At 27.5% G+C, this 26,819-nt stretch overlaps 2 protein-coding genes and 1 long non-coding RNA gene across 6 annotated transcripts; 2 read left to right on the top strand and 1 right to left on the bottom strand.

Moving 5' to 3' along the window:
* Positions 1-6,191: 6,191 nt before the first annotated feature.
* Positions 6,192-12,480, top strand: LOC137812765 (serine/threonine-protein kinase STY13). Of its 2 annotated transcripts, none has more exons than XM_068614956.2 (3): positions 6,192-6,476; positions 7,241-8,235; positions 11,834-12,480. In XM_068614956.2, the coding sequence occupies exons 2-3, from the start codon at positions 7,325-7,327 to the stop codon at positions 12,171-12,173; spliced, it is 1,251 nt and encodes a 416-aa protein (XP_068471057.1). In that variant the 5' UTR covers positions 6,192-6,476; positions 7,241-7,324; the 3' UTR covers positions 12,174-12,480. The 2 variants fall into 2 exon arrangements, with proteins under 2 accessions (XP_068471057.1, XP_068471058.1); XM_068614957.2 differs by having other exon boundaries at positions 6,278-6,476; positions 7,252-8,235.
* Positions 12,481-13,889: 1,409 nt separating this feature from the next.
* LOC137812764 (putative methyltransferase PMT18) lies at positions 13,890-17,060 on the bottom strand. Its single transcript, XM_068614954.2, has 5 exons — positions 16,380-17,060; positions 15,830-16,040; positions 15,349-15,646; positions 14,364-14,828; positions 13,890-14,262 (listed from the first exon to the last, which is right to left on the bottom strand). The coding sequence occupies exons 1-5, from the start codon at positions 17,058-17,060 to the stop codon at positions 14,034-14,036; spliced, it is 1,884 nt and encodes a 627-aa protein (XP_068471055.1). The 3' UTR covers positions 13,890-14,033.
* Positions 15,879-17,326, top strand: LOC150029205 (uncharacterized). Of its 3 annotated transcripts, none has more exons than XR_016518877.1 (2): positions 15,879-16,019; positions 16,403-17,326. It is a non-coding gene; the product is annotated as an uncharacterized LOC150029205 (long non-coding RNA). The 3 variants fall into 3 exon arrangements; XR_016518879.1 differs by having other exon boundaries at positions 15,882-16,019; positions 16,391-17,326; XR_016518878.1 differs by having other exon boundaries at positions 15,895-16,019; positions 16,463-17,326.
* Positions 17,327-26,819: the final 9,493 nt, after the last annotated feature.

Genomic DNA, 26,819 nt, shown 5'->3' with positions numbered 1-26,819 from the left:
GGAAAAAAAATTAAAATTGCGAAATTTAATTTATTATTATTTATATCCATATTACTTTTAATTTATTTAAATAGACTTATTTTAAAATCAAATTTAGATTTTTAGATTTTAAGTTAATCAATTTAATTCAATATGCAATACATATAGATTGGATATATTTTTTTATAATCCAAAATGGTTTTTGGGTTGGATTTTGATTTCGTCCGAGCTCAAGTTAAGTCGAGTCAATTTGGACCCATGTCGAGCTAAGTCGGTCTGGGCTCATATAAAGTCAAGTCCATATGAGTCCAAGTCGAGCTTAGTCAGTCCGACCCAAAGTCGAACCGAGTCCGTTTGAACCCAAGTTGAGCCGAGTCGGTCTAGACCCAAGTCGAGTCGAGTCGGCTCAGGCAAAAGTCGAGTCGAGTCAACCCAAGTCAAGCTGAGTGAGCTAGAGCCCAAGTTGAGTCGGCACCCAGACATGGTCAAGCAAAATCGGGCCCATGTTGAGCCAAGTCGGTCCATGTCGATGTTGAGTCAAGTTGGTCTGACTCGTGTCGAGACGAGTCGGCCCAGACCTATGTCGATCTGAGTCGACCCGTGTTCATGTCGAGCTGAATCGACCCGGGTCCATGTCGATCTTTTACCCGGGATGATGTTGAGTCGAGTCTAACCGGATCCATGTTAAGTTGAGTCGGCCAGGGTCTAGATCGAGATGGATTTAATCTAATTAACTAAGTAGATTTAATCTATTTTAAATGAATTTGAAAAAATTCAAATAAATTTTAACTAGTTAAAATGGATATGGATTTTAAATCCAATCCATTTTATTGGATCTAGCTTGGATCTTGAAAAATTCAATCTATGACCACCCAATGCAAAGTGAATGGTTAAAAAAAAATCAAAAAGTTGCTTGAGTGAGTTTATGAAAAATTTGAGAGTAAAGCTTTTAAGATAGAAAACTCAAAAAATTAAAAAATTAAGCACCAAATATTATGTATTTTAAAGTCCCGAATATATGAGAATATATTTGCATAAGTAAATAATTTCAACCAAATACATGCAAATTGTCTCATATAGTTAATTCAAAACTATGTATATAAATCTTTATAACGTTACATAGTGAATGTTAACGATCCCACATTAAAGATAAAAACATTTCATAGTATATAAATGAATGCAAATCTCATCTTATGAACCAATTTTGTAAGATTGAGGTTTAAAGTCCACTTTCTGAGATGATATAAGGATCATTTAAAACTTATCACGATGAAGGGTGTGTGTAAGATCCTACATAGACTAAAGACAAAGACATTTTATAGAATACGAGTGAGTACAAACCCCGCCTTATGAGGGAGAGATAAGTGAAACTAGATATATCTTTTATAGCACCTTAAATACCACGACCATGAATATGACTTTGTCAATATATTGAGCTTCGTGTATGAATTATGTTTTATTTAAAAATATTTAGAGTGTTGATATAGTATATTTGGTGATGAATTTTGAAATATTTTTTATAATACTTCTATGTTTGGAGTATAGTTAATATTTCACCATAGACAATACTCATTAGTAATCTATTGTATGAATGAGATGTTGAATAGTTCAAAATGATGGATACAATAAATGAAATAATATATACGAGTGAATTGTAAGTAAGATATATTGTATATATAATAGTTAAAAATGTAGAATGTTTAGGGTAGATTAAATTTATTTAACTTATTCTTATTTAAAATGAATTGCTCAAATTAATGTATAAGAAAAGAAGTAGACAAAATTTTGGAACAACTTGATACCAGTGAAATTTGCAAAAAAAATGATTTATGGAGTTGTTGGACAACACAATTTATCGTTGGACAAAACTCATTTAGTTAAAATTTCAAGAGATTTAGCCATTGGGTGAGCAATTTATCATGAGTGAAATTCATTTTAGTTGATAATCTGTGATGTTTAGTTGTTAGGTGATTAGAGTAAACAAAAATGTGGTCTAACGAATTCAAACATGTGTTTAATTTGCTAAGAGAATAAATTGGTGGTTGTCCAAAAAATATTTTATAAACTCCAAAATAATACATTTTTTTTAAATGCTAAAGTTATTTATCTTTTATAAAATTGGTATATTTTCCCAGCATAATATAATTAAATATTATTATAATGCGATGTTTTTGAGATTTGTTATTATTTATATTGGGTCGAAATGCATATGAATATGAATATGAATATATTAATAGGTTGTAGACATAATTATTTTTAGGAAAAAATACTTCATTGACCTGTTTAAGATACGTATTCAAATAATGATTACAAAAGATATATACTAACTTTAGTGATATTAGACTCACATTAAAATATTAGGTGATGAAAGTTGAAGAAGATTTTTAAAACCTATTTATAGTGTGAAAAAGAAAACTTTGTTTGATAGGTAATGAGGATTTACAATGCATTCTTATTATATTTCCTTGTAATTTAGTGAATATGTGAAAATTTAATAATCTATCGAAGTGTTTGTGATGTATGTGTTATATTAGTGAGTAATGATAGTAAAGTGAGAATTAGTTGAAACAGTTAAATGTGTATCCATGAAAACATATAGATGAGATACAAATTAATTATAAAAATATGTGTTATGGTATAGTTTTAATATATTCATCTATATGCATTTTAAAACACTAATTTACTTTATTTATGTGTTTGTTGTTAAATCGTCGTAATTATATGTTGCAGGAAAGGCATGATATTTTTGGAGAAAAAGATTGAGAAAAGAAAAAAAAAAAATTATTTCATGCTTTATTCTTTTAAGACATATATATATATATATTATAATCATCAATCGGGTGAAAATTTATTTCAAAGTATAATACAGATATTAAATATATAATTAATAGTAATATAATTATTAGTGGATATTAAAATTATAATATTTAAAATAATTTGTTTTTATAATAAATTATTAAATAAAAAATAAATTTAGAGAAAAAATAATTAGTTATTATATTAACTAAATATATATTATTTTAGAAAAATAAATTATTAGTATCTAAATTAATTTATATTATTAATAAATATTTTTAAATTTATCTTATAATGTTTTTTTTATGTTGCATGTATAATATAACATAGTTATAAGAATACAAATAAACAATAAAAAATTATGAATATTATTATTTAGACTAGCCGAAACACAGACGTAATAGTACCTGTGTATCAACATTTTTCTCTTTTACTCAACTTTCACCATCATAGAAATTTAACATATATACAAAAATAATTTTGGATGAGTCGAAAATGAAAAACAGAAATATAACATGTAAAAGAAAAATAATGAATTTAATAAACAACATATTTTTTCTTCAAGTTTTTTCTCTTATTTCATTGGTAGTTTTGGGATCGGAGAGTGTGATAATGTTCAAATTAAAGTTAAAGTTTACTTGATGGTAGATACAAAAAAATAATAATTTTACTAAATAATATAATTGTTTGAAATTGAGTGAAGAGAGTGATTGAAAATGAATGTTATTTTATTTGATATGTGAGATTTAATGTAGAAACGTGTGAGAATCTCTCTTTCTTCGTGTTGATGCCTTAAAATAAAGAATTAAGAAAAAATAGCGAGTTAGTTTGCCTATAAAAATTGTACATTAATATTAAATTAAAATATATTTTTTAAATAATTCATATGAAATGAAATGAGAAAATATATCATTGTAATATATATAAAAATAATAGAAAGGAAAGTAGAATAGAAGTTTGTGTATATAAAAAGTGAAAGTTTGTCTATATAAAACAACGGTAATAGAGAATCACTTTATTTATTTATTTATATATATATATATATATATTTATTTTGAATAATCATACTTATCTTGTCATAATAAAAGTCATCACAATTTTGAGAGATGCTGATAAGAAAATATCATAATTTTGAAAAATATTTACAAAATTAGAAGAAACATGCAATAAAGACAAAAGCTTCAACAACCATGAATCTGTTGGGAAATACCTCTTTTTTAAAAAAAAAAAAAATAACATGCCTTATTAAAATTGATTTTGGCTATTTTTAAAATATTATTTTTCACATATTTTTTTTTCAATTTATTATCAACCAATAAATAATACGATGTATTTATTTTATTTTTAATTTATTAAATATTAAAGTCTCAAATTATTTTTAATTTAAAAACGTATAAATTTAAAATAATAAATAAGTAGAATAACACGAAAGACTCAATTCAAATTCTTAAAAGATTTAATAATATAAATAAAAGTTAATATACTTTTTAAAAGTTATCTCAGCGAGAATGCACATGTTAACAACTAAGAAACTCAAACTAAATTCTTAAAATAAAAACTTTATGCAAAATACACATGTTATACATTCAAATGAGAGATAAACTAAGCCAAATATATTAATAACTGTTTGAATTAATTATATATATAATCATTATTAAAGTTACATTTACGTTTCTCAACTGTAGACTTATATTTATTATACTTTTACATAAAAATTTATTACATATTGATTAGTGGGAATAGATATAAAAATAACCGTAAAATAAAACTTAAATAACTAGCAGTTTCATAAGTTTCTTGTTTAAACATTTAAATTATATATTAACTGATAATAAATGCACATTTATTTATTTTATGTATTTAATAGTTATAATTGATATGTGCATTTATTCCGTTGTTGACGGTGGAAGAAGAAGACAAAGGGTGGGGTTAGGAATGACATAACGGACGTAGGTTTCTGTTCAAAAAGTCAAGAAACGTAACAAGGCACAGCGTATTGAGCGGGGACGCACAAAAAATGTGAGTGTCCCTTGGGAACTCAATTCTACCCCACAACACTGTAGAAAATGTAAATTTTAATTATATATAGAAATTATTAATTTGGGGTAATTATATATAGAAAAGTCTAGTAACTTTTAATTTTTAGTATTTTAATATTAATATTTTATAAATATATTAATTTTACTCATGATAATAATTTATTCCTTTTAAATCAACATATAATTATTTTGATGAAATACTGACAAATGGTATTAACAAAATTAATATAATTTAAAAAGTAAGATATTACAAAAGAAGTATGAAAGTAGGAATTTCAATCAGAACTCATTTTCAATGTACAGGAACTCAACAATTTATTAAATACTTTTTAAAGATAGTGGTTAAAAATAAAATTATAATTTTGATGCAATTTTCACTTGCTTAAAATTAAAGAAATACTTATGATACATTGCACATAAGTTATTTATAATCAAATATTTTCTTTATAATTTTAAATACTTATATATACTAGCAATTTTCTTTAATATGTAACCAGTTTTCTTTAATTTTAGTAATTCATCATACTAGTTTTAAAATAATATTTATATTTGTAAGTGAATTTGTTTAAAATTTAAATAATTTATGGACAAGATTCATATTTAAATAATATTTTTGTTCATAAAATTATTTTTGAGTTATTATATAAAATTTTAATTATTTTTTTGGGTTTTAATTTGTTAATTTTTTTTGCAACTTTTACTCTAGCTAGAAAGTTGTACAAGACTCACATTTTAATTAATATTTTTTTTTTATATTTTAAAATAGCTTTTTTTATAATTTAGAATTTTTTAATACAAGTAATCTTAAATTTGTGTCATATTATTTTATACAAATTTTTAAAAAATAATGTAGTACAGTAAAATCCTAAAAAATTAAATTAAATTTTAATTTGATAACTATACTGAGATGAAGAAGTGTGTTTTGGTGAGGTAAATATAAGAGAGTATATTTAATAATGTTAAAAGTAAATCTATAGTAAGAGATTTTCGATTATAAATGTACACAATATTTTTTCTGATTATACATTTATTTAATATATATCTCGTTTTATCAATATAATAGTAAATTATTTAAAAAATAAAATTATTTTTTAATTTTCTAAATTAATATTAATTTACAGTTTTTATATAATTTCTCACTCTTTTCTTATTATTTATTTTAAGACAACAAATAAAACATATTCTTACACATTTTCACACCAAATTTTATATATAAAATAAAATAATCTTCACTTTTAATTACTTTTTATACTTTATTTTTTCTTTTTAATTTTAATTCATTCAAAATTATTTAAATATATATATTAATTATTGTAAAAATTGAGTAAGTAAAAAAGGAAAATGTGCATCCAATATTAATAAATAAAAAGAATAAAGGGGTGAAGAAAAAGAAGCAGTGAAGACTTGGAATGTTAGAAGGGAAGGGGAAAAAGACTAGGCATATAAAAACCTGATAAATAAATAGAAAAATCAAAAGAAAGTCATCCATTTCATTTCCTTCTGCGCTCCTTCTCTGGTCTCTGGCTTCCTTTGTACGGGAAGAACTCAGTCTTGTCCATTTCGTTTGGTTTTTCTCTCTTCGATCTCTTCGATCTCTTCATCTCCTGTTCAAATACTCTCTTACCACAGCTCTGGTAGTTAACTTGAGCCCTCTCCCTTGAGGTACGCGTTTCCGCGTCTTTTTAACCTTTTGCTGCTAAGCCCTTTTCAGATTTTAGGGTTTGTTCATGGTTTCACTGTTTCTGCTATTTTTTCTGTAAGATCAGTGATGGCTTCGTCAATATTTGTCTGAGATTTGACTACAAAGCTGGTTTAAGAGGCTTCAGAGTTTTCTATATATAGTTTTTGTAATTTTTCTTAATTATTGACTTGTTTGTGTCTTCTCTGTGTTTTGGTCTCTCTGTGTGTTGTTTTGAGAAATTCTATTTGAATTTTGCTTGCTCTGTGTTTGATGTGCTAGGCATGTGTAGCTACTGGAGTTTTGTGGCCTTTAATCGGTGGATTTCATTTAATTGTTGTTAATTTTTTAATTGTTATCTTAGAAAGTGATTGTGTTCTGTGGAAGACTGGATATGCCTTGATTTGCACAAGGATGGACTTGTAAATCTAACCTTGATGGTTTGCTTCTGGGAACTGTTTTGAAAGAGCGCTATTTATTGTTTTTCTTATTTTAAACAACTATGCAAAATGTATTTTCTGATGGTATTGGATACTGGAGGTGTTTTTTATTTGGTGATGTTATCTACACCAGCTTTTACCAATTTCATAAATCTTGTTTGCAATTGGAATAGCACTAGTTTTTTCCCCCTACTGACATGTGTAAATGATAATGAGACAAATGCTTTCATGGATGTTGTCATTGTTGCTGTTATTAAGATTTTTATGTTGAAATGCTAAATTTCGATTTGATTTTGTTTTGGTTTTAGGGTTTCTCCAGGTGTGGTTTGATTTACAATCTCTGATGCTGAAGAAATAATAACGTGTGAAGGCTTTGCTCTTCTGTGTGAAAAATGTTGGAAGGCGGTGCGAAATTCCCGGGAATAATAGATCTCAACAAAAATAATAACAACTACTATGATTTCTCTCAAGGCTTCTACCATAAGCTTGGGGAGGGTACCAATATGTCAATTGACAGTGTTGGGAGCCTACAGACAAGTAACGGCGGAGGATCTGTTGCGATGTCTATTGATAATAGCAGTGTTGGGTCCAATGATTCCCATACTCGCATGTTGGACCACCAAGGGTTGCGGAGGCGTGCCAATGACAACTACTCTGTTGCACATAGTGCCAATCGTCGAGGAAGAGTTACCCATGCTTTGAGTGATGATGCTTTAGCTCAAGCTCTAATGGACAACAGTTCTCCTACTGAAGGGCTTGACAATTTTGATGAGTGGACAATTGATTTGAGGAAACTCAATATGGGTGAGCCTTTTGCGCAGGGAGCTTTTGGGAAACTCTACAGAGGTACTTACAATGGTGAAGATGTTGCTATCAAAATATTGGAGAGGCCCGAAAATGATCCAGCAAAGGCTCAATTGATGGAACAACAATTCCAGCAGGAGGTCATGATGTTGGCTACACTAAAGCATCCTAACATAGTTCGTTTCATTGGCGCATGCCGCAAGCCAATGGTGTGGTGCATTGTAACCGAGTATGCCAAAGGTGGTTCAGTTCGACAATTTTTAATGAAGCGTCAAAAGCGATCAGTCCCTCTCAAATTGGCTGTCAAGCAAGCTTTGGATGTTGCAAGGGGGATGGCTTATGTTCATGGCCTCGGATTGATCCACAGGGACTTGAAATCTGATAATCTTTTGATTTTTGGTGACAAGTCAATTAAAATTGCTGACTTTGGAGTTGCTCGAATTGAGGTGCAAACTGAAGGAATGACACCTGAGACTGGAACATACCGTTGGATGGCTCCGTAAGATCATTTACTGCTCTTTTAATATTAATATACTTTTTGCTTCTGTGTTTCTCGAATTATTTTGGACAGCTTCTCTATTATAAACTTTTTATAGATATTGAAGGGAATATTGCTTATATTTTAAATGCTGCTAACAAACTATTGCTCATTTTTTATATCCTGTTTTCTTTGTTCCTAATCAGTTGTTTGTGAATTGTGATCCTGAACAGAAATGGCATATACAGCTGAAATAGTAATTATGCAACTTCCTTATGAGATATATGCTTTTACTGTGCAACTTTTTTTGTTTGCTTCTGGCTTTAATATTGCATGGCTCTGGTAAACCATGTTGTACTATTTTATAATTTTTAGTTTTAGCTATAATATTTTTCAATATAATTTACTTATGATATACATTTTGTTTAATCACGTTTTCACTCAGTCTTCTTATTATACTCTTTCATACATCAAGAAATGGAAGGAAATCTCCTTCTGTCTCTTTTGTTTTGACCGAAATGGTAAGGGCATGTCTACAATATATTAGACTATAACCCTACAGAAAGATAATTGCAGTCAGGTTATCAAAGTGAAGCTTGAGTGTTGTCGGCATTTATATTAGAAGCAAGATTTAATGATAATGCTATATTTTGAAAGTTGCCATGATTGGAAGTTTTAAAAATTAGCTCTTGTTTTTGGATCCTACTTGTTTATATTCTTTTTAAACTTTTTCCTTTTTTTCTTATGACTTGTACACACTCATGGCCTTAGAAGTTCTTTTTAACAATAGTGCTATCAATTTTTTCTATCATCTGTTGTCTGTTTTATTTGTGTACACCAGCCTGCCCAAATCCTTACTTGGGAGACGATAGATGTGTTTTGCATCTGTACTGAATTAATGGTCAATCTTTTAGTCTGACATCAGAAAATTTTGGCTGGATGAATTTGTGAATCACAGGATATTTTTTTCTTTTATTAAGTTTTCAAATCCCTGTGGCTTGATTTATTTGTGTTGATGCATACACTCTGTTGGCTAGCAGCTACTAACCATGGTGTAAATATTTTGGTGGCAGAGTCGGCAATCCTGCACAGGGGTTCATTGACCTAGTTTTCGATACCCTAGAACAATGCTTAAAACCCATTGGTAATCCATTAGACAAATCCAATATTCATGTGTTTGTCTTAATAGAAAAGTCTTTCTAGTTACTACCCCTTGCCAGCCAGAAGTTAAATGAATCAAATTTGCCGCTGCTTGCTTTTCATTTAGTGATCTTGTTGTGGTTTAGGGTAAGGTGCTACGCCAGGGTGATGAGGCCAAGTTGTTTTTTGTCACTTTTAGTATTCTGTAGGGCATTTTGGGCAGAGTGAATTTTGTTTCTTGTATTTGGCTTGGGGAAGTGAGAGTAGTTGTATGTTCTGGTCTTTTATGTGTGTATTATTTTAATAATGGTGTGATTTGGTGACTATGTGGATAATGACATCAAAAAAAAAAAAAAAAAAAACTAAAATGTTCATTAGTTCTTACTCAAAGTGGGCAGAAGTATTTAGAGAAAGGGAAAGTTGGGAAGAAGTGAAGTTGCAGTATGCATTTCATTTTGCATCAAACCTATATACTTAGTCCATAGGTGAATATTGGGTATACATATATATACCCTATAAATACTGATACGTATACTTAACTGATAGGGGGTTGACAGCTGTTTATGATTACTCTTGCATCTAGTTGCCTGGCTTGTATGCAATGAGGTAGACAGGATGGTGAAATCTTTAGATAACTTTCATATTCTTTATGTTTAGTTCGAGTGAAGAAGAGATTTTGGTTCAAGAAATAAGCCATAGGCCTCTCCTTTTACTAGCCCATCTCTGGGTGATCCAGCTGGGCTGACCTATATTTGCCCATATACCTTGTATACATTTGACCTTCCCTAGACCGCACTATAAGCTTTATGTGTTGGTTTCTTGTCTTAGTATATTAGGTTGAAGCTTAACAGTTTAGCAATATTTTAGTAGTGTTATGAAGTTTGAAACTGTTTGATTATGGGCATATCGTATTACGTTCCTGCATTATCTCATGCATATCATGACGCAGGTGGTCATGTATTGCTGGGTCACAGTGATTGCATGATGAGTGAGTTATGTTTCTATTGGACATTTAATTTGTTGAGTTCTTTTAACCACTTTCCATGCTCTTTGCCTTGAAATAGATCCCATTAATTACTTTTTTGGTAATATTTATTGACATGTCTCCAATGTCTTTATTTGAACTGCTACACTGTTTGATTAGTTAATTTAACTGTATTGGGCAGTATGATTTAGTCTTCTTACAGAAATGGTAACATGGAATGTATATGGAGGAATATAAATGGTTAAGATGATTGTTTCTTGTGGCTGACTCAACACAGGATAAAAAAGCTTGTGTTTATTGCTGTAATTCTCTAGGTGTCTTGACGAGCATCTCGTCTATGCAAATAAGGAGTCATGCTGACCCTTGTAAATGTTTGGGTTTTTCTTTTCAAATACTTTTCAAATATTTTTTTATGCATTTCTAACATTATTTTGGTGCATAAAAGATATCATTGAAACTGTTAAATGGCTTGAAGAAGCTCACGTCATTACTTGTGAAACAGTGCATGTATCTATTATGATGATGTTCAGTTTTATTCGTCTAAACATAGAAATATTTTGTTAACTTGTTTGAAATACATTGGTAGTGTAATAATATTTACATTTTCAACTAATCATGACTTAAAATATATGGTTGATTTTTGTACTAGCCACTTTAAAAGTCACATGTGGGGTTTAATTTGTTGACAGATTTACAAATGCTTCAAAATTAAACTCATTTTATTAACAGTGTAGGCTTTCAATTTGATCCTTCAAAATTTCTTATCATCATTTTAGCCCTCCAAAAAGATTTTGTCAGCAAATTAGTCTATGAAAGATTTAATTTGTTACCATATTAGTTTCCCAGATATTCTTTTAGTTATTTCTTCACTCCATTTTAGATCACCGAGGTATTAATTTGGTGATATACTAAGTCTTTGAGGGACTAATTTGGTACTCGGAAGGATAGTACTATGGGTAAAGGAGAGTGTTTAAGGCAGGACATTGATTTGTTTGCTTGGGGTGCATGTAAGGGTAAAGGAGGGATTCAGATGTGTATCATTTGTAATTGAGCATTAGCTGTTAGATATTCAGATGATTTGGATTGCCATTTAGTTGTTTTTTTAAATTACTTTCTCATAATGATTAATGATATTTACCGTTTTCTTTCTTTGTGTTTCTCATTTCTTTCTAAGACTATTCTTTCTCCTGAATGAGGTATGTTGTTAGCTTTCTAGAACTAGCTGGTAATCATAATAGTATGTGGAAAATTTATGCAATTTTGTACCGCTAATTATAGTGTGTATGGACAGCTCCATTCATCACACATAATATTACTTAATCAAGTCGGATTCAGAGTCTGCATGTTTTCATGTTTCTGCTATTACCAAAATCCAGTTATCTTAACATGTTTGAAGTGTAGAAATTCATAATTAGTTTTAAATGTTTTATTTGCTTGTTTAAAACTTAATTTGGTGTATTATTTAGAGATGTATTGTTCGCTGATGAACTGCAGGGAGATGATCCAGCACAGGCCTTACACACAAAAGGTGGATGTATATAGCTTCGGAATTGTTCTATGGGAACTTATCACCGGTATGCTTCCATTTCAGAACATGACAGCAGTGCAGGCAGCATTTGCAGTTGTCAACAAAAATGTTCGCCCCATCATACCCAATGATTGCCTACCTGTTCTCCGTGACATCATGACAAGATGCTGGGATCCCAACCCTGATGTGAGGCCACCATTTGCTGAAGTTGTTGGAATGCTCGAGAATGCGGAGACTGAGATCTTGACAACAGTTCGGAAGGCCCGGTTCAGGTGTTGCATGACTCAACCAATGACTGCTGACTGATCCTGCGAATGCAAATGCAAAAGTCACATAAACATAGACTGGAAAATTTGGGGGCAAGATGAAACTCTGGTAGTGAAGGGTGACTATATAATAGCTTTGTGTATTTGTGTGTTTTATTTATTTCTTCTGAAGAAAAAAAATGAAAATGTTATCTGGAGACCTTTTGCTTATTCGGTTTCTTATTACTGAATATCTGTTCTGAATTAGTAAAGAGGAGACGGTGTATGTAATACATGCATGTTTTACAGTTATGTATAGCTTGAGTTCAGAAGGCAATGAGATCATGGGCGAAAACTTTTTCTGTGTATGTCGCTTTCACCATACCCTGGCTACTGACATACTTGCCGCTTTTCGTTGGAAGCAGGGCTCAAATTCAACCAGTAAAACAAATCTGAGTTATCTTTTTCTTCCTATCGACAAATTTTTTCTATGCTCGATTTTGTTAGGTTCAAAGGTGGCAATTGAATCATTATGAGATTTGGTTAAAATGTTAACTGTGTTGAAAGCTAACTAACGTGTAACGTTTTATATTTTCTGTGCAGGTGGATCTCATTGCCATTGGCAAATGTTATTTTTTTAGATGTTTCCCTGTTATCAGTCTATGCTCGTCCTTAAATTGAACTTTAGTTTACTTTTAATAATGGAGTGATATTTCGCATGTTCACATTTTATGTGACTGACAAGTAATAACTTCTAAACTCTATAACATCGTCTGTTGCAGTAGGTCCTTGAACATCCAATGTTGCTGCTTATTCCTTTCACGAGCATCCTTCAATAATAATACCTCTACCTTTTTGTATCCCTACTCTTCATTCTCACATTCATCATCCAATAATATCTACTTTTCATTCTATCATGTTCTCACACTCTTCATTCAATGATATTACTCTTTCTTTGTATATCTAAATATATTTTTGCATCACCCTCCTCTTTCCGTCCAAACAGAGTATTTCCTGAAGTTTCTTTTTCTGATGCAGAATATTAATGTGTAGTCCAATTAGAAACTTCAACTTTGCATGGAAATTGCATATATTCTAAACTATCAACGTTATTATTTGCTAAGAAAGATTTTCTCTTGCGTTAATAAATTAACTAATGCCACACCAATCTTGTGAGAATTTTTTTTAGTTAAAGGTTAAAAGGTAGAAAAGAGGTAGGGGAAGGAAAATACTTCTTCTCACAAGGTTTTTTATGTGGCGTTGCATTCTATCACCATCCACTAGAATTTGTCCCTTTTTTATGCATTTACCTTGGTGAACCTCAGCTTTCTTATGCGTGTAATTTTTTTGTAACCTTGATATATCGGTAATGGAATACTTAAGTATATGATAAAACCCCAAATCTAAAGCTACTTGATATAAATACTCTATTTTTTATTAAACACTCGCCAAACACCATTGGCATGACACGTGTTATTTTATGGTATTTTTTTATTTTAAAATATAAAAATAGTTTGAAATAAAATAAAAGTATTATTATTTTAGTAAATGTTTCAAGGGTATAGAAAGATTAAAGGATGTACAAATAACAATTTTCCATTCTAATTTAATTTCAACAATGCATTTTTATATTTGACTTTTATCGTTCACAAAAGTGAAATAAGCCTAATTTATTGTATATTCTTATGTGAGTGATAAAACTAACATTGGGCTTTTGGCAATGATCAATGAAAAGTGTAAACCTTATCTTTAAAAAAGATAAATCGACAATAAAATAAGATAATGATTTTGGGATGTTCTAATAAAGAAATTTAAACCAGGGAATAAGACAAAAATGCAAGCATCTAATTACAATTAAATTTCTAAGAAGTGAAACAAAAAGGTACAAGAACACAGAATTTTTTAAAAATAACCCTATCTGTTAGATTGTTTTCTCTTTAACTTCGGCAGTCCAGTAAGTTTTTTCAGCAACAAGAATCTTTTCAGGGTTGAAGGGTCCACTTTCATGATCCATGATACTGCTTTTCCATCTCATTGCATCAGTAATGCTTTTAATCTTCACCAGAAGCTCCACTGTATCTCTGAATATAGCAGTACCTTCTGGCCTCAAAATTCTATCCATCTCCAGTAGTATAAGAGTAATGTTGCACCTTCACACACAATAATTAATCCAATCAAAACCACATCATAACATGGAGAGAAATAACATAAGCCAGAGAGTTCATTAGATAATGTGGAAATCTTTACCCACCTGTCCTGATATATGCTAAATACATTAGCAGCATGGATGAGATCATATGTTCTTGGATAAGTTGAGAAAGCTTCACACCAATCTTGGTAAGTTCCAATAAAACCTCGTTCAAAAATTGCTCCCAGTGTGTCATGGTTTGAATTTGAGGGAACAACATTCATAACCCACACTGGATATTTCGTTAAGGCTGCTGCAAACCCACCAAGATAAGCATTCATGTCCATCACGTTTCTATATTTCCCTTGGGTAAGAGGAACCAGGTGCTTGTAATGAACAATTCTTTCCTTCCATATTTCGTTGTCCTTTTGAAATTTCTCCTCATTGACGTTTGGTATTGAACCACTACTAATTCTAGGAGGGACGGCAAATGCACGCTGAGGCCATTTTTCTACTGCCCCCCCAGCTACTTGCTCTGGGCTTCTAACTTCTGGCAAAGGAGTTATGCACTTTTCCAATTCTTGATACCTTTTCAATGCAATTAAACAAACATAATAGCATGAACAACCCAGATTTTAATCATATAATAAAGCGATCCTACCAATCTCAGATGCAGTAATCATAACACCATTTACCAAAATCAACATTTTTGGTCTTGATAATAGTTATTTGGTTATCAACACGAAAACAATGTACTTAGATATCTCAAAGAACACAAATCTATTTAAGTGATGAGTGCTGATATGTGAAGAACCTGCACCAGATTACAACTGGGAAAAAAAATATTTTGCTGAAATGAAACAATTTTGAAATTACATTAACCAAATCATAGTTATAAATTGTTGTCTATTCCAATTGTTAAAGTAACATTTTTAAGATCAACTTATCATAAATGTGTTTTTCCATGTACACAAACTAGAGCATTAAACTACTCCTTAGCATATTTAACATGTTAGTAAAAGAATGTACCAAGATGAGATGTTGATTTTAACACACCACCAAAAGTAGTTGTGGAACTGTATTATAGTTGTAATAGATAAAGAATTACCAAGCCCTGTCAGCATTGTCGGATTGGCATATGTGTGGTGTTTTATAAATCTGTTTAGTTTGTGCACATCCAACGTGGTTTCTTGGCTTTTGCCAAATGGATAAGTCACCCTTCTCAATCACTTTGGTCCAACATACGCGTTTGGCCATATCCTCAATATTGTCTTGTTCTTGCTTCAAATCCTCTTGGGTCCTCTCCCATCCCCTCCAGTAGGTCTTCCATCTAATAGGTGGACCAGAGAGAATCCAATACCCACCAGGCCTCAGAATTCTATCCACTTCGATCAAGTACAAACCATCTGTCAATGGAAATTACACACTTTATGACCACTAAAGTTCCAATTTTTCTTTTTTTACTTCAAATTAAACACAACCCCTTTTTTAGGAACAAAACCAAAGAGTTACAATCTATGGATTCAAGCAAAAAAATGGTCCCATTCTATTGAAACGGCCATCATAATATGAGAAGTGTTTGTGAATACCATTTTTCTCCCAAGGGATCAAGCAGCGAGAACAATGAGCCATATCAAACGCCCTTGCTGGGTAAGGAGTTCTCTGTGAAGCCATGACACCTATCATTGCTGGAACTCCTCTTTCCAATGCAAACTGGACCTGAGCTTCATGTGTATCTCTTGGTGCAAAGGACATAGCTATGATGTCCCTTTTCAAAAGGTAAGCACCCCAACTTGCAACCTTTACAATTACATGTGAAAGAATGAATTAAGTACAAGCAACACATCCTAAGGTTTAAGTTGAATTTGGTAAACATCTATTAAAATCAACTACCCAAAGATGCAAACACTAGGTTACAACAAATACACTTCAATAAACAAAAGTAAATAGCATACAGAGAGTACAGATTTTTACAGTATAATCGAATCAGATATTGATATGATGATAATAAATTTGTGAACTTTATCTATTAGTCACCTTAAATAGAAATTGGACTAAAGAAATAAATAGAGCCATAAACATAAGTGAAGATAGATTTGTTTTAGTGGTGAGGTTTGGGATTAAGATAGAGCAACTTACACCACACCCAGTATCAATTGCAGTTCTGATAGTACCAGTAGTGAGGGGAATGAGCTCATTGATGTCATCAATGTATGCATCAGCTCCACGTGGAAACATGGTACCTCCTCCAGGGAATCTGAATCTGTCACCTTCAACTTGAATCCAGTTTTGAATGGCTTTCTCAATGCTAAGCTCTTTGTGTGGAATATTGTTATACCAAGCATAGTCTCTGCTTTGAGGCCATTTGAAAGGTGGCTTATATTTTGGTGGAGCAGGTATAAGGCAATATAGTTGTTCCTCCTTGCTGGGGCAATGCCTCTCCCTATACTTCAACATGTTACGGTCATATCTGCGACCCCTATCTCGATCTTGGCATGGAGTGTATTCACTGAGGGATATGTTACATGGTGGAAACTCTTGTGTCCCTCCAGAATTATTGATATCAATTTGATGGTGACTTGCAAAGTCTAAGTTTGTTGATGATTGAACTGCTGAAGATGCCATGCCTGGTGAATTTGACGCAACATTACAGTCTACTTTGGAGTAGATCTCAGATTGGCTATTGGGTGATGGAGTGTTCCTCCATGCACCCATTATGTATGATAAAATGCATAGCCCACTAACCCCTAAAATCCATGTCAGACGGTTTCTCTTTGAATCAAACGGACTATGATGTTTTGGTGATCCATCCTTCCCCATTTTCCCTTCTACCTTTTCACCACCCAGAAAATTTTAAACAAGTAATATGAGTTATGTTGATCACAATTGTTTGTGATACATGAAGCTGCAACAACAACAACAATTGAACAATTGAATGTGTTAGGCACTATCCATTATCATGTTAACAGGGGGAATATGAATTGTGAAATTTAGTAGCAGCATTCTTCTACCAAACTACCTTCACTATTGTATATTAGAATCTAGTTTTGATATACAAGTCATAGCTGTAAAAGCTCATTTGATAATTCTAGTGTATAAGGATCAAGAATAGATATAGTTTAATATATTAAAATTCATTTAAGAAGTTAACTTATTGAATGAACTATGTTGCATCATCTACTTAGAAATTATTAAAAGTTTAAAGGAAGTGAAAAGCTCTATTTAATACATTGATCTGACCATACTGGCAGCAAATCAAATTTTAAAACTGCTATTTATTGCAACTGTAGTAATCAAGGTTTAAGAGGAATGTAACTAATGAGTGAAAGCTAAACTGAATGAGATGATTTTAAACCAAGAAAACAACTAGACACTAAGCCAACAGCCAAAAGGTGGAAGATGAACAGTGATTCTGCCCTACTTGAAAAGATGAAGATGCATTTATGATATTTAGTTAATTAAAGAAGGATGAATATGTATGTGTGCGTATTAGAAATTAATTTTGATATTACTGCTAACTAATGAATCTTTACACTAAGATATGCTGCTTATATAAGAAACTACAAAGAGTTTAATGCAAGTGAAACACCTAGCATAGTGATGCTATGCTTTCTTATTTGTTAATTGATGATGTAAAATGTTTTCACTAATAGTAAACCAAATCTTAAAAAAAAACCTACTGCAATATTAGTAATCAAGGTTGAAGATGAATGCTCTTGTTTAGTAACAGAAACAAAATCAAATATATTTTTAAAAAACTGGAAAAAACAGTGTTAAAATGAATATAATGATCAAACAAGGAATATTGGCAACCACTGTTTATTTACTATTAACCCAAAAGAATACATGGAAAAATCTGAAAGCTAGAGAAGAAAAAAACTGGAAAGAACATATGAGATTAAAACAGAATAGAGGAGTGTTAGATTAAAGATATTTAAGTGGTTCTTCTTTTAGTTATTTCTTTGAACAGCTTTAATTTATATATGTTTCTTTGTTAAAAAAAATCTGGGAAGGGTGAAGGTTAAGTGTTCTATATTACACACAAACTACTGTGATATGCTGATTTAATATAGTAATTACATTAACAAGGAAAGTGCAGAAGCAATTTGTATGAAAAATTGAAAAAGGGAACAAAAGAACACACCTCAAAGTTTTAAGTGAAATATGCTGTTGATGTTCTACTCTTGGAATGCAAACTTGCTCATATATAAATAACTGGGGAACTATTATTGTACCCTATTTAAATAATCCATAGATGACAAGGTTTAGAAGTGAAGACTAAAGCAACAAATGAAAAGAAAAGAAAAGAAAAGGAGGGTGAATCTCTTGTTGAGAAGACTGGAAGAATGTGTAAATTTATTATATAAGAAGATGTTAAGAAAACAAAAGGAAAAAAAAAAAATAGTAGAAAAAAAATGAATGTGGGGTTTGTTTGTAGCTTAATTTTGCATCTTCCATCGTCCCTAACTTGTAGTTCATCCAGAGAAATTAGTGAAGAACATAAACCAAGTTGGATTTAGTCAACAAACCTATTTGTTGAGATGGCAAATGATGAGACATGGTAGCCTCTATTTACTCTTCTGTCACTCATTCTATAAAGATTGCTAATTGTTTGTTCCTTAAAAACTAGATAACAAACACAAATACATTTGCATATGCAATATATAATAATTATGTTTAATTTTTATTTTTTATCAACTATTTTATATTTAATTTGGATCTTCGAATAATACTTGCATGATAGCCATGTTATGAAAAAAAAGTACTAAAAATATGTATCTAACTCTGAAATTTTTTATAAAAATTGAAGTTAATAAACTGATGATAATTAGGGAAAAAATTAATTCATTTTATGTCTAAGTTTTAACAAAATTATGAAGAAGTATTCTAAATAGGATATGGATTTTACAATTTCTTAACATTAAATGAAGGTTAGGCATGTGCAGAAAAGTTGTGAAAACTTGAATTCAGAAAAGCTTAGCTAACAAATATTAGGAAAGAATACAACTAATAAAAACTAATTTTAAAGAAAAAAAACTATTAATTTTTTTAATAATTAAATTAGATACTATATTAGATACTAAAAAAATTATTGGTATTTTCTATTATTGATAAATAGTTTTAAATTAATATTTAATTAGTTACCTAAGTTTTATATACCAATTAGATTTTAAAGTTGGTATCTAAAAACTTGGTATCATACCAGTTTAGAAATTATTTACTAATAATAAAAATTAATTTAGATACTACTAATTTTTTTAATATTTAAAATAATATTTAATTTTATTAATATAATAATTAATTATTTTTTAATTTTAAAATTAATTTTTATTTAATGATTTTTTTTAGTATGATTTTTTTTTTATCTAGGTAACAGTAAGAAATATACTTCTCATTCATGATTTGGTTTCTTTCCAACGAAAATTTAGTCATTAAAATCGGGTTTCATGCTGTCTTTACGAATTACATGCTTCAAATTTCAAGAACAAGCAAATTAGTTATACATTTTAGTTCATAATTCAAAATATCGTGTCATTTAAGTGATAATATTAATGTTTTTACATAAAAGAGTGTAAAAAGTAGTTAAATTTTGACTATGAATATGTTTGGTAAAACAATTAGTTGGTAGCTCTAGATAAGCTATTATCTTACAATTTATAACTTCTAACTTTATGAACTAGTTCATTAGATTAAAAGTATTTGATAAAATTAACTAATAAAGTAATTAATAAATATAATAATATAAAATATTTACATACAGTCTATTATATAAATAAAATATATTTTTTGACTTTTTTTATCATTAAAAAATTAAATAAATTAAAAATGTCACACTTCAATAATTTTTCAACCCGTATATACCAAAAAAACTTTATCATTTATGGACTTAAGCTTCTTAGCTATGCATTTTATTCTTAAAAAAAATAGATCACAAACTCATTATAATAGTCCAACTAGTTACCAACTCACATAAACACTCGAGAATGACCTAAACTCATATTTTTTTTAATTAAAATATAGACTTAATTACTCTTTTAATTCTATAATAAAGGTAAAAAATAATTTATGATATTTTAAAAAAGTTAAATATACTTTTATGAACAGTATGAAAGTGATCAGATTTCATATTTCACAAATAAGAAATGTTTTATTAAAATTGATTGAAATTAGTGATAATCCTAAATAAGAAATAAAGTTGGATGTTTAACAACTTTTCAAGTTTGAAATTTTGAATTTTAGTTAGAAATAGTTATTTGTCATGATATATTACCTGTGGATAACATAGGGTGTATTTAGATTGGGGAGAGGATTTGAAAAAGTGTATTTGGAGTGATTTGAGAGGAAAGTGTAAAGAAAGTGAGGTTGTTTGGATTAGGATATAATAAAGTGGATTTGTGAAGAAAGTTTATTGAAGTTTGTGAGTGATATAATGGTTGTAAAGAAATTTTTAATTTTTTTTAAATGTGTAAAATGTAAGTTTACAAATTTACCATTTTTAAAAAAAATATTTAAATAGTAAAATATGAGATATTTTTGTATAAATTTTAGTTAATTAAAATTTTATAAATATATATAAAAAATATTTTCATAAAATCAAATCAAATAAAAATAAAAATTAAATTTTATTACTGTTAATATTATTATTTAATAAATTTATTTTAATTATTGTTAAATATGTAATTTATTTTTATTATTATTATTATTTTAAAAAATTATTTTAGTTACTAGTATTATTTATAATTTTATTACTTTTTTATATATTATTCCTATTTTAAATTTTAAATATATTACTATTATTTTATAGTATTTATATTTATATTATTACTAATTTATTTTCTATTACTATATAAATATATTTATATTATTATTATATAAATTTATTTATCTTTAAAAAAATTGTTATATTTTAAAAGTTAAAAAATAAATTCACTGATAAACCATGAAAATACAACTACTTTTGTTAAGGATAAAAAAGAGGATAAAAAGGAAAATTCGTTATGTTTACGTGTCTTTCTTTGATTTTCTTTATATATGAGTAGAAACTATTTTGCAGATTTCGTATCTTTCCACACCCTTAAATCAGTGTAAATTGATAAATACAAACATGATTCCTCTCGTATTTCTATCTTCGGTAAAAACAAAACTTTAGTAAAAGTTTGCAATGAAAAAAATAAGTGGATTGGATATGCCATTTAATTATTTACAAGATCTTCTTTCATTTTTAAAAAGGTATATAAAAATTGGATTTGAAAATACATTCACTTTTGTAAAAAAAAAAACTTTTGAAATTAATATACAACTTAAGTTTTGTAAAAAAAAACATATAAGTTGTATAAAAAAACAATAAAAACGTTGAAAGCAATCTTCTCAATAATCTATTACTTTTTATACACAGTAGATAAATCAATTATCCCGATTTGATCCATTTAAAATATATGAAAATAGTTTTTTAGTATTAAAAAATTAAAGTCACTAAGTAACATAGTTTTTAAAGAAAAATACCTAAACCTTTAATTTTTTTTTGAAACATCATAATTTTTGGGGTGATGATGGATTAGATTTATGTTCAGAATTACACATCTTTAAAAATCTTAGGATTAAAAATAATAAATCAATTGACATTCTTAGTTATATAAAATAAATTATTTTCCAAATGCATATATAGTTCATATAATTTTTTTAACGATTGTAGTATCAATTGTTTTGGTGGAAATGAAATTTTCAAAACAAAAATTGATAAAAACTTGAAATTTAAACAAAATTATAATAAATTCTGATTAGTAAAAAAACCTCATTCTTAAGTATATTTTAGATTCTTATAAAATCCTTAAGGCGTGGTGTCCACCATCACAAACATTAATAGAAATTCTTAAGCTATTTTTGGTGAATCAATAATAAGTTTGGATGAATTAGTCTATTTTAACATTCTAATTCTGGATTATTTTTGTCTTTATTATTTCCATCACATACACCTCGAACATTGAAAATGAAAGTGACACCTTACCAACCTAGATGATTTTGAAATTATTCAAATTGTTGAATTATTTGTTTTTATCTTAATTTTATTTTATATTATTTTAAATGGTTAAATATGTTTTTATTTTTCGTTTCAGTAGGCTTATAAGGTGAAATTAATTTTTATTATTAATTCAAATTTTAGATTTTTTAATATTTGTAAAAAAAAAACTATTAAAATAAGTTTTTATTAATTTTTTTATATAACAAATAAATTTTGAATGAACATCAAATATTTTAATATCATAATTTGCATTGAAAATTTATTACATAAAAAAAACAATATTATATTTCAATAATCTCAATATTACAAATAATTAGAAAGTTTAAAGTTTAAATTAAGAAAAAAACCGATTTAATGTGATGTGTGAAATTACATGAAAAAAAAACATATTTAATTCTATTTCAAAATACAATAAAAAATCATGTTAGTGCATGCTTTTACAAAATTAAAAATAAATAAAATAAAACTATTACCTGTAAATGTATTAATTTCATCGTTTATTTGTTGCTAAAATGTTTTCTTTAAAATTGTAATTTTTATAAACTGTTATAAATATTTTTGTTGAAACTAAGTATAGATGAGTTTATTTGACTTAAGTGAAAAGTGGTTTTGACCATTCAGAAACTAAGAAAAATATTTATAAATGTAATGGTTGAATGTGTAACGAAGGTTTTTTTTTTATCTTATCAAACTTTTAAGCTACTTCAGATACATTTAAGATTCTATATAACTTTTTTAAATAACAAAGAAATTGGTATAATAAAAATCATATACGACGGCCATAGAAACATGGTCAAAACTTTGACCAATTACTTATGTTGATGTTGGAGTTTCAATGGCTTGAGATGTAGAGAACTAGAATGTTAACTTGTTATAATTTTATGACTCAGATTTTACATAGAAAAAATCTTTTTATAAATTAATATTTATAACATAACCAATTTCAACAATATTTTATATAAGAGATATCCTTTCATTCTCATTCATCAAAAGAAAAAAATTGTTATTTATTAAAATAGAAAATCATGAAAGATTAATATTATGTCTAATTTAATTTTTCTTAAGAAATTGGGTTTGTCGTTCCCTGATTTTTACATTTAAATTATTTTTAAAAACTATACATGTGTGTATTATTCTTATTTTCCTCATCAATGTATATTTTTATTTTTATATAAATTGATATTTTTGTGTTTCATCTGAGTCTTAAATCTTCTATTATTCTAATAACAAATTGAATAATCTCTTTGGATTAAAAAAGTTCAACACTAAGCCAAAATTTGACCAAGTGAATTTTTTCAATTTAGTCAAAGATATTCTTTGTTGGTAAAATAATAGGAAGATGTTGTTGAGTAGTCTAATATCTCTTGGCTTGGAATAAAAGGGTAAACAGAAGAAAAGTGTTGGCATTGTTATCTCTTAAAAGCTTGATTTTGACCATTTGGTGGCTTACTATTTGCAATTCATGTTTTACTTTATATTAACCAACAAAATGAGGAATTGAGATATTTGTGCATATTAACACCCCTATTTTTTTTTCTTTAGAGTAATTTAAAAAAAAAAATACAAGTAAATTATAAATATTCATTTATTTTATTAAAAATTTATCTTTTTAAAAATTTATTTTTTTAAAATTCTAAATTTTGAAATTATTTGTCTTACAAATAAATTATATTACCAAAAAAGTAATAATTAGTAAATTAAGGTATTCAATTAAATTTTTGATGATTTTATAATAAACTAGACGATAATATGTTTGTAATATATGAACGAGATTTTGTATAATACGCTTTGTAATAATATAATCATATTAAACTAGACATTAATTGATAAATACTAAAACATCAATTCAATTGTAATACTTCCCAAGGGTACATGTTTTAATTCAAGTAATTAAAAAAATTATTTATCAATTTTAGATTGATTTTTATAAAATCAATAAATTTATTATGCATAATTATATAGGAATTTAATTTTGTATACTATCTTGTAGTGGAATTAAATTTAAAAATATTATAATATCAAAGAATTGCAATTCAGAATGACATACTTTTGGTTTGTGAAAAATAAGATACTTTCAAAGCTAAAATTATTATAGTAGTTTTTAAGTTGTGATGTTTAATTTTTCTCAGTAAACCTTTTTCACGTGCACAATTAAAAAATAGTGTTTCTTATGTTTTGTTAGGATAATACTATGGAAAATGAGAAATGAAAAAAATGTAAAAATGAGTGAAAAATAAATTAAAATACTTTTTTTAAATATTATTTTGTAAATTTTTTTACATTATAATAAATTTAAAAATTACAATATAACAAATTTATTCAAATCATAATCCCTAATTATAATTTTAAAATCAATATAAATATTAATAAAATACTTAAAATTAATTATAATAAATGACTTTAAAAATAATATGAATATTAATAAAATATTTATAATATAATTCATTATAATAAAAGTTAATTATAAGAAAATAATTAAATAAAGACTAATTTTAAAAAAATAGTTACATTAATTAATATATTATTTTATTGATATCTAAAATAATTTATATTATTAATAAAAAATTATATAATAGTTTGTAATTTTTTTTAACTAATCAAATTTTAGTATACTAACTAATCTAAAATTTAAAATACTTATAGTTAAAAGCTTGTAAACTAATGTTAAATATTAAATTTTAAAATTATTTTATAAGTTTATATTAATAATAAAAAATATTTTAAAAAATTAAAAAATTAATTTATAAAATTAAATTAATTTTATTGAATGTAATAACTATTTTTTTAAAATTAGTTATTATTTAATAGTTTTTTTTCTAGTTTTTCTTATTATTGTTTCATTTTTTAAAAGTCCTCCTTATCTTCTCACAATTCATTTTGTTTTTGTACTTTTAACAAAAATTAAAAGAAATTGTACAAGTCTTTTTCACCTTTTCACAAAACATGTCTTTCGTGGAAACAAACAAAACTTTAACAAAGGTTTTTTTTATATATATAAAATAAGAAAATCAAATTTTATATCAATCCTGAGCTAGCTTTCATATCTAGAAGAGATCAATAAAAAAAATATTGTTTATTTAATAAATATACAAATACAAATATTTTGTCTAAAACTAACTCTACAAATAGCCGCTATGAAAATAGAACATTTATCTAACAATAACAAACACCATTAATTGTCTTAAATTAAATTCATAAAAAATAACATGAAAATAAATAATACTTAAATGTTATTGTTTTACTATAAGAGCAATAAAAAAAGCTCTGATATATATATATATATATATATATATATATATATATATATATATAATTTAGAGAGTAAAGTTGAAAATTTGAAGAAGCCTACTAATATGATGCTATCAGAGTTTAGCTTCTACACGTGCTTTCACCATATTCACTAAAAAAAGACGCGTATACCAAATAATGGGTTGTCTTTTTTTGGAAAAATATTTTTACACGAGAGTGTTAAGAATAAAATTATATTGTGAGAAAATATATAAACAATTAAAACTAAAAAGTCTAAAAATTGAATAATTTATTGAGAGTATGTCTAGTTTTTTAATATTAATATGAGTTATGTAATAAAATTAATCATTAATAGTTATTTTCCTAACCTTCGTATTAAAAAAATATATTTAGTAAAATGTTTCCATCAAACCTAAGTTAAAAATATAATCTTTAAAGTGTGAACTATAATTCATTTTACTGCATATATCATAAGATAAAACATAACTATTTTGACAATAAACTCATTGTATGAATATTTAAAACAGTTCTACTTGCAAAACTTCAATTTGAAAAAACTAATTAAATTATAGGAACATCCTTATATTAATCCATCCACGTAGGAAGTACATATTGAAGTTCATTAGATTATTTATCCTTTTTTTTTTCTCTTTGTTTCTTCTTTATTATTTTCTTTTAAAGTTGTTGCTTTTTTCATTTTTATTATTTTTCTTTTATTTTTTTACTTCAATTTTATTTTCTTTCAAATTCGGATTCTATTATGCTCTATCAACTAATCAAGGATATTTTTACCTAAGTAAAATTCAATTTAGAATAAATGTTTTTTTTTAGAAAATGTCCGAAATTTATTTTTTGTTACCAGTGTTTAAGTTTAATATTAGATGATTTAGTTGATAAAAATTATATTTTAAATTAGTTTGATTTCTTATAATTTTTAGTGTTTTGGTTGTGTTTTTTTTTATGTTATTGTAAGTCTCTTGTATTTTTGACAAAGTTTAACTTATTTGTAGTTATTGTTGAAATTCAAGCAACTTTAAAGGTAGAAAAATTATTTCAATCAACAAATTGTTCGTTGAATGATTGAATAATGTGAGTTTGTTTTTGGTTTTGATTTGACAGTTGATGTGCTAAAATAAAAATTACTGAATGTTGATGCATGAATTTAGAAAGATTAAAATGAGTATGATTAGTTATTTCGAGTAAATGTGCATTTTATTAAGCTTAAAACTATATTTGAACTTGATTGGTTGGTTAGATGGGTAGGTTTTGATTTTGGATGAATTATCAATTTTTTTTTGCATAATTTTGTT

Source organism: Phaseolus vulgaris, chromosome 2 (assembly GCF_051622355.1).
Source record: "Phaseolus vulgaris cultivar YP4 chromosome 2, ASM5162235v1, whole genome shotgun sequence".
Taxonomy (NCBI): Eukaryota; Viridiplantae; Streptophyta; class Magnoliopsida; order Fabales; family Fabaceae; genus Phaseolus; species Phaseolus vulgaris.
Note: the sequence above shows the minus strand (reverse complement) of the source record. Positions and strands in the feature narration are given on the sequence as shown.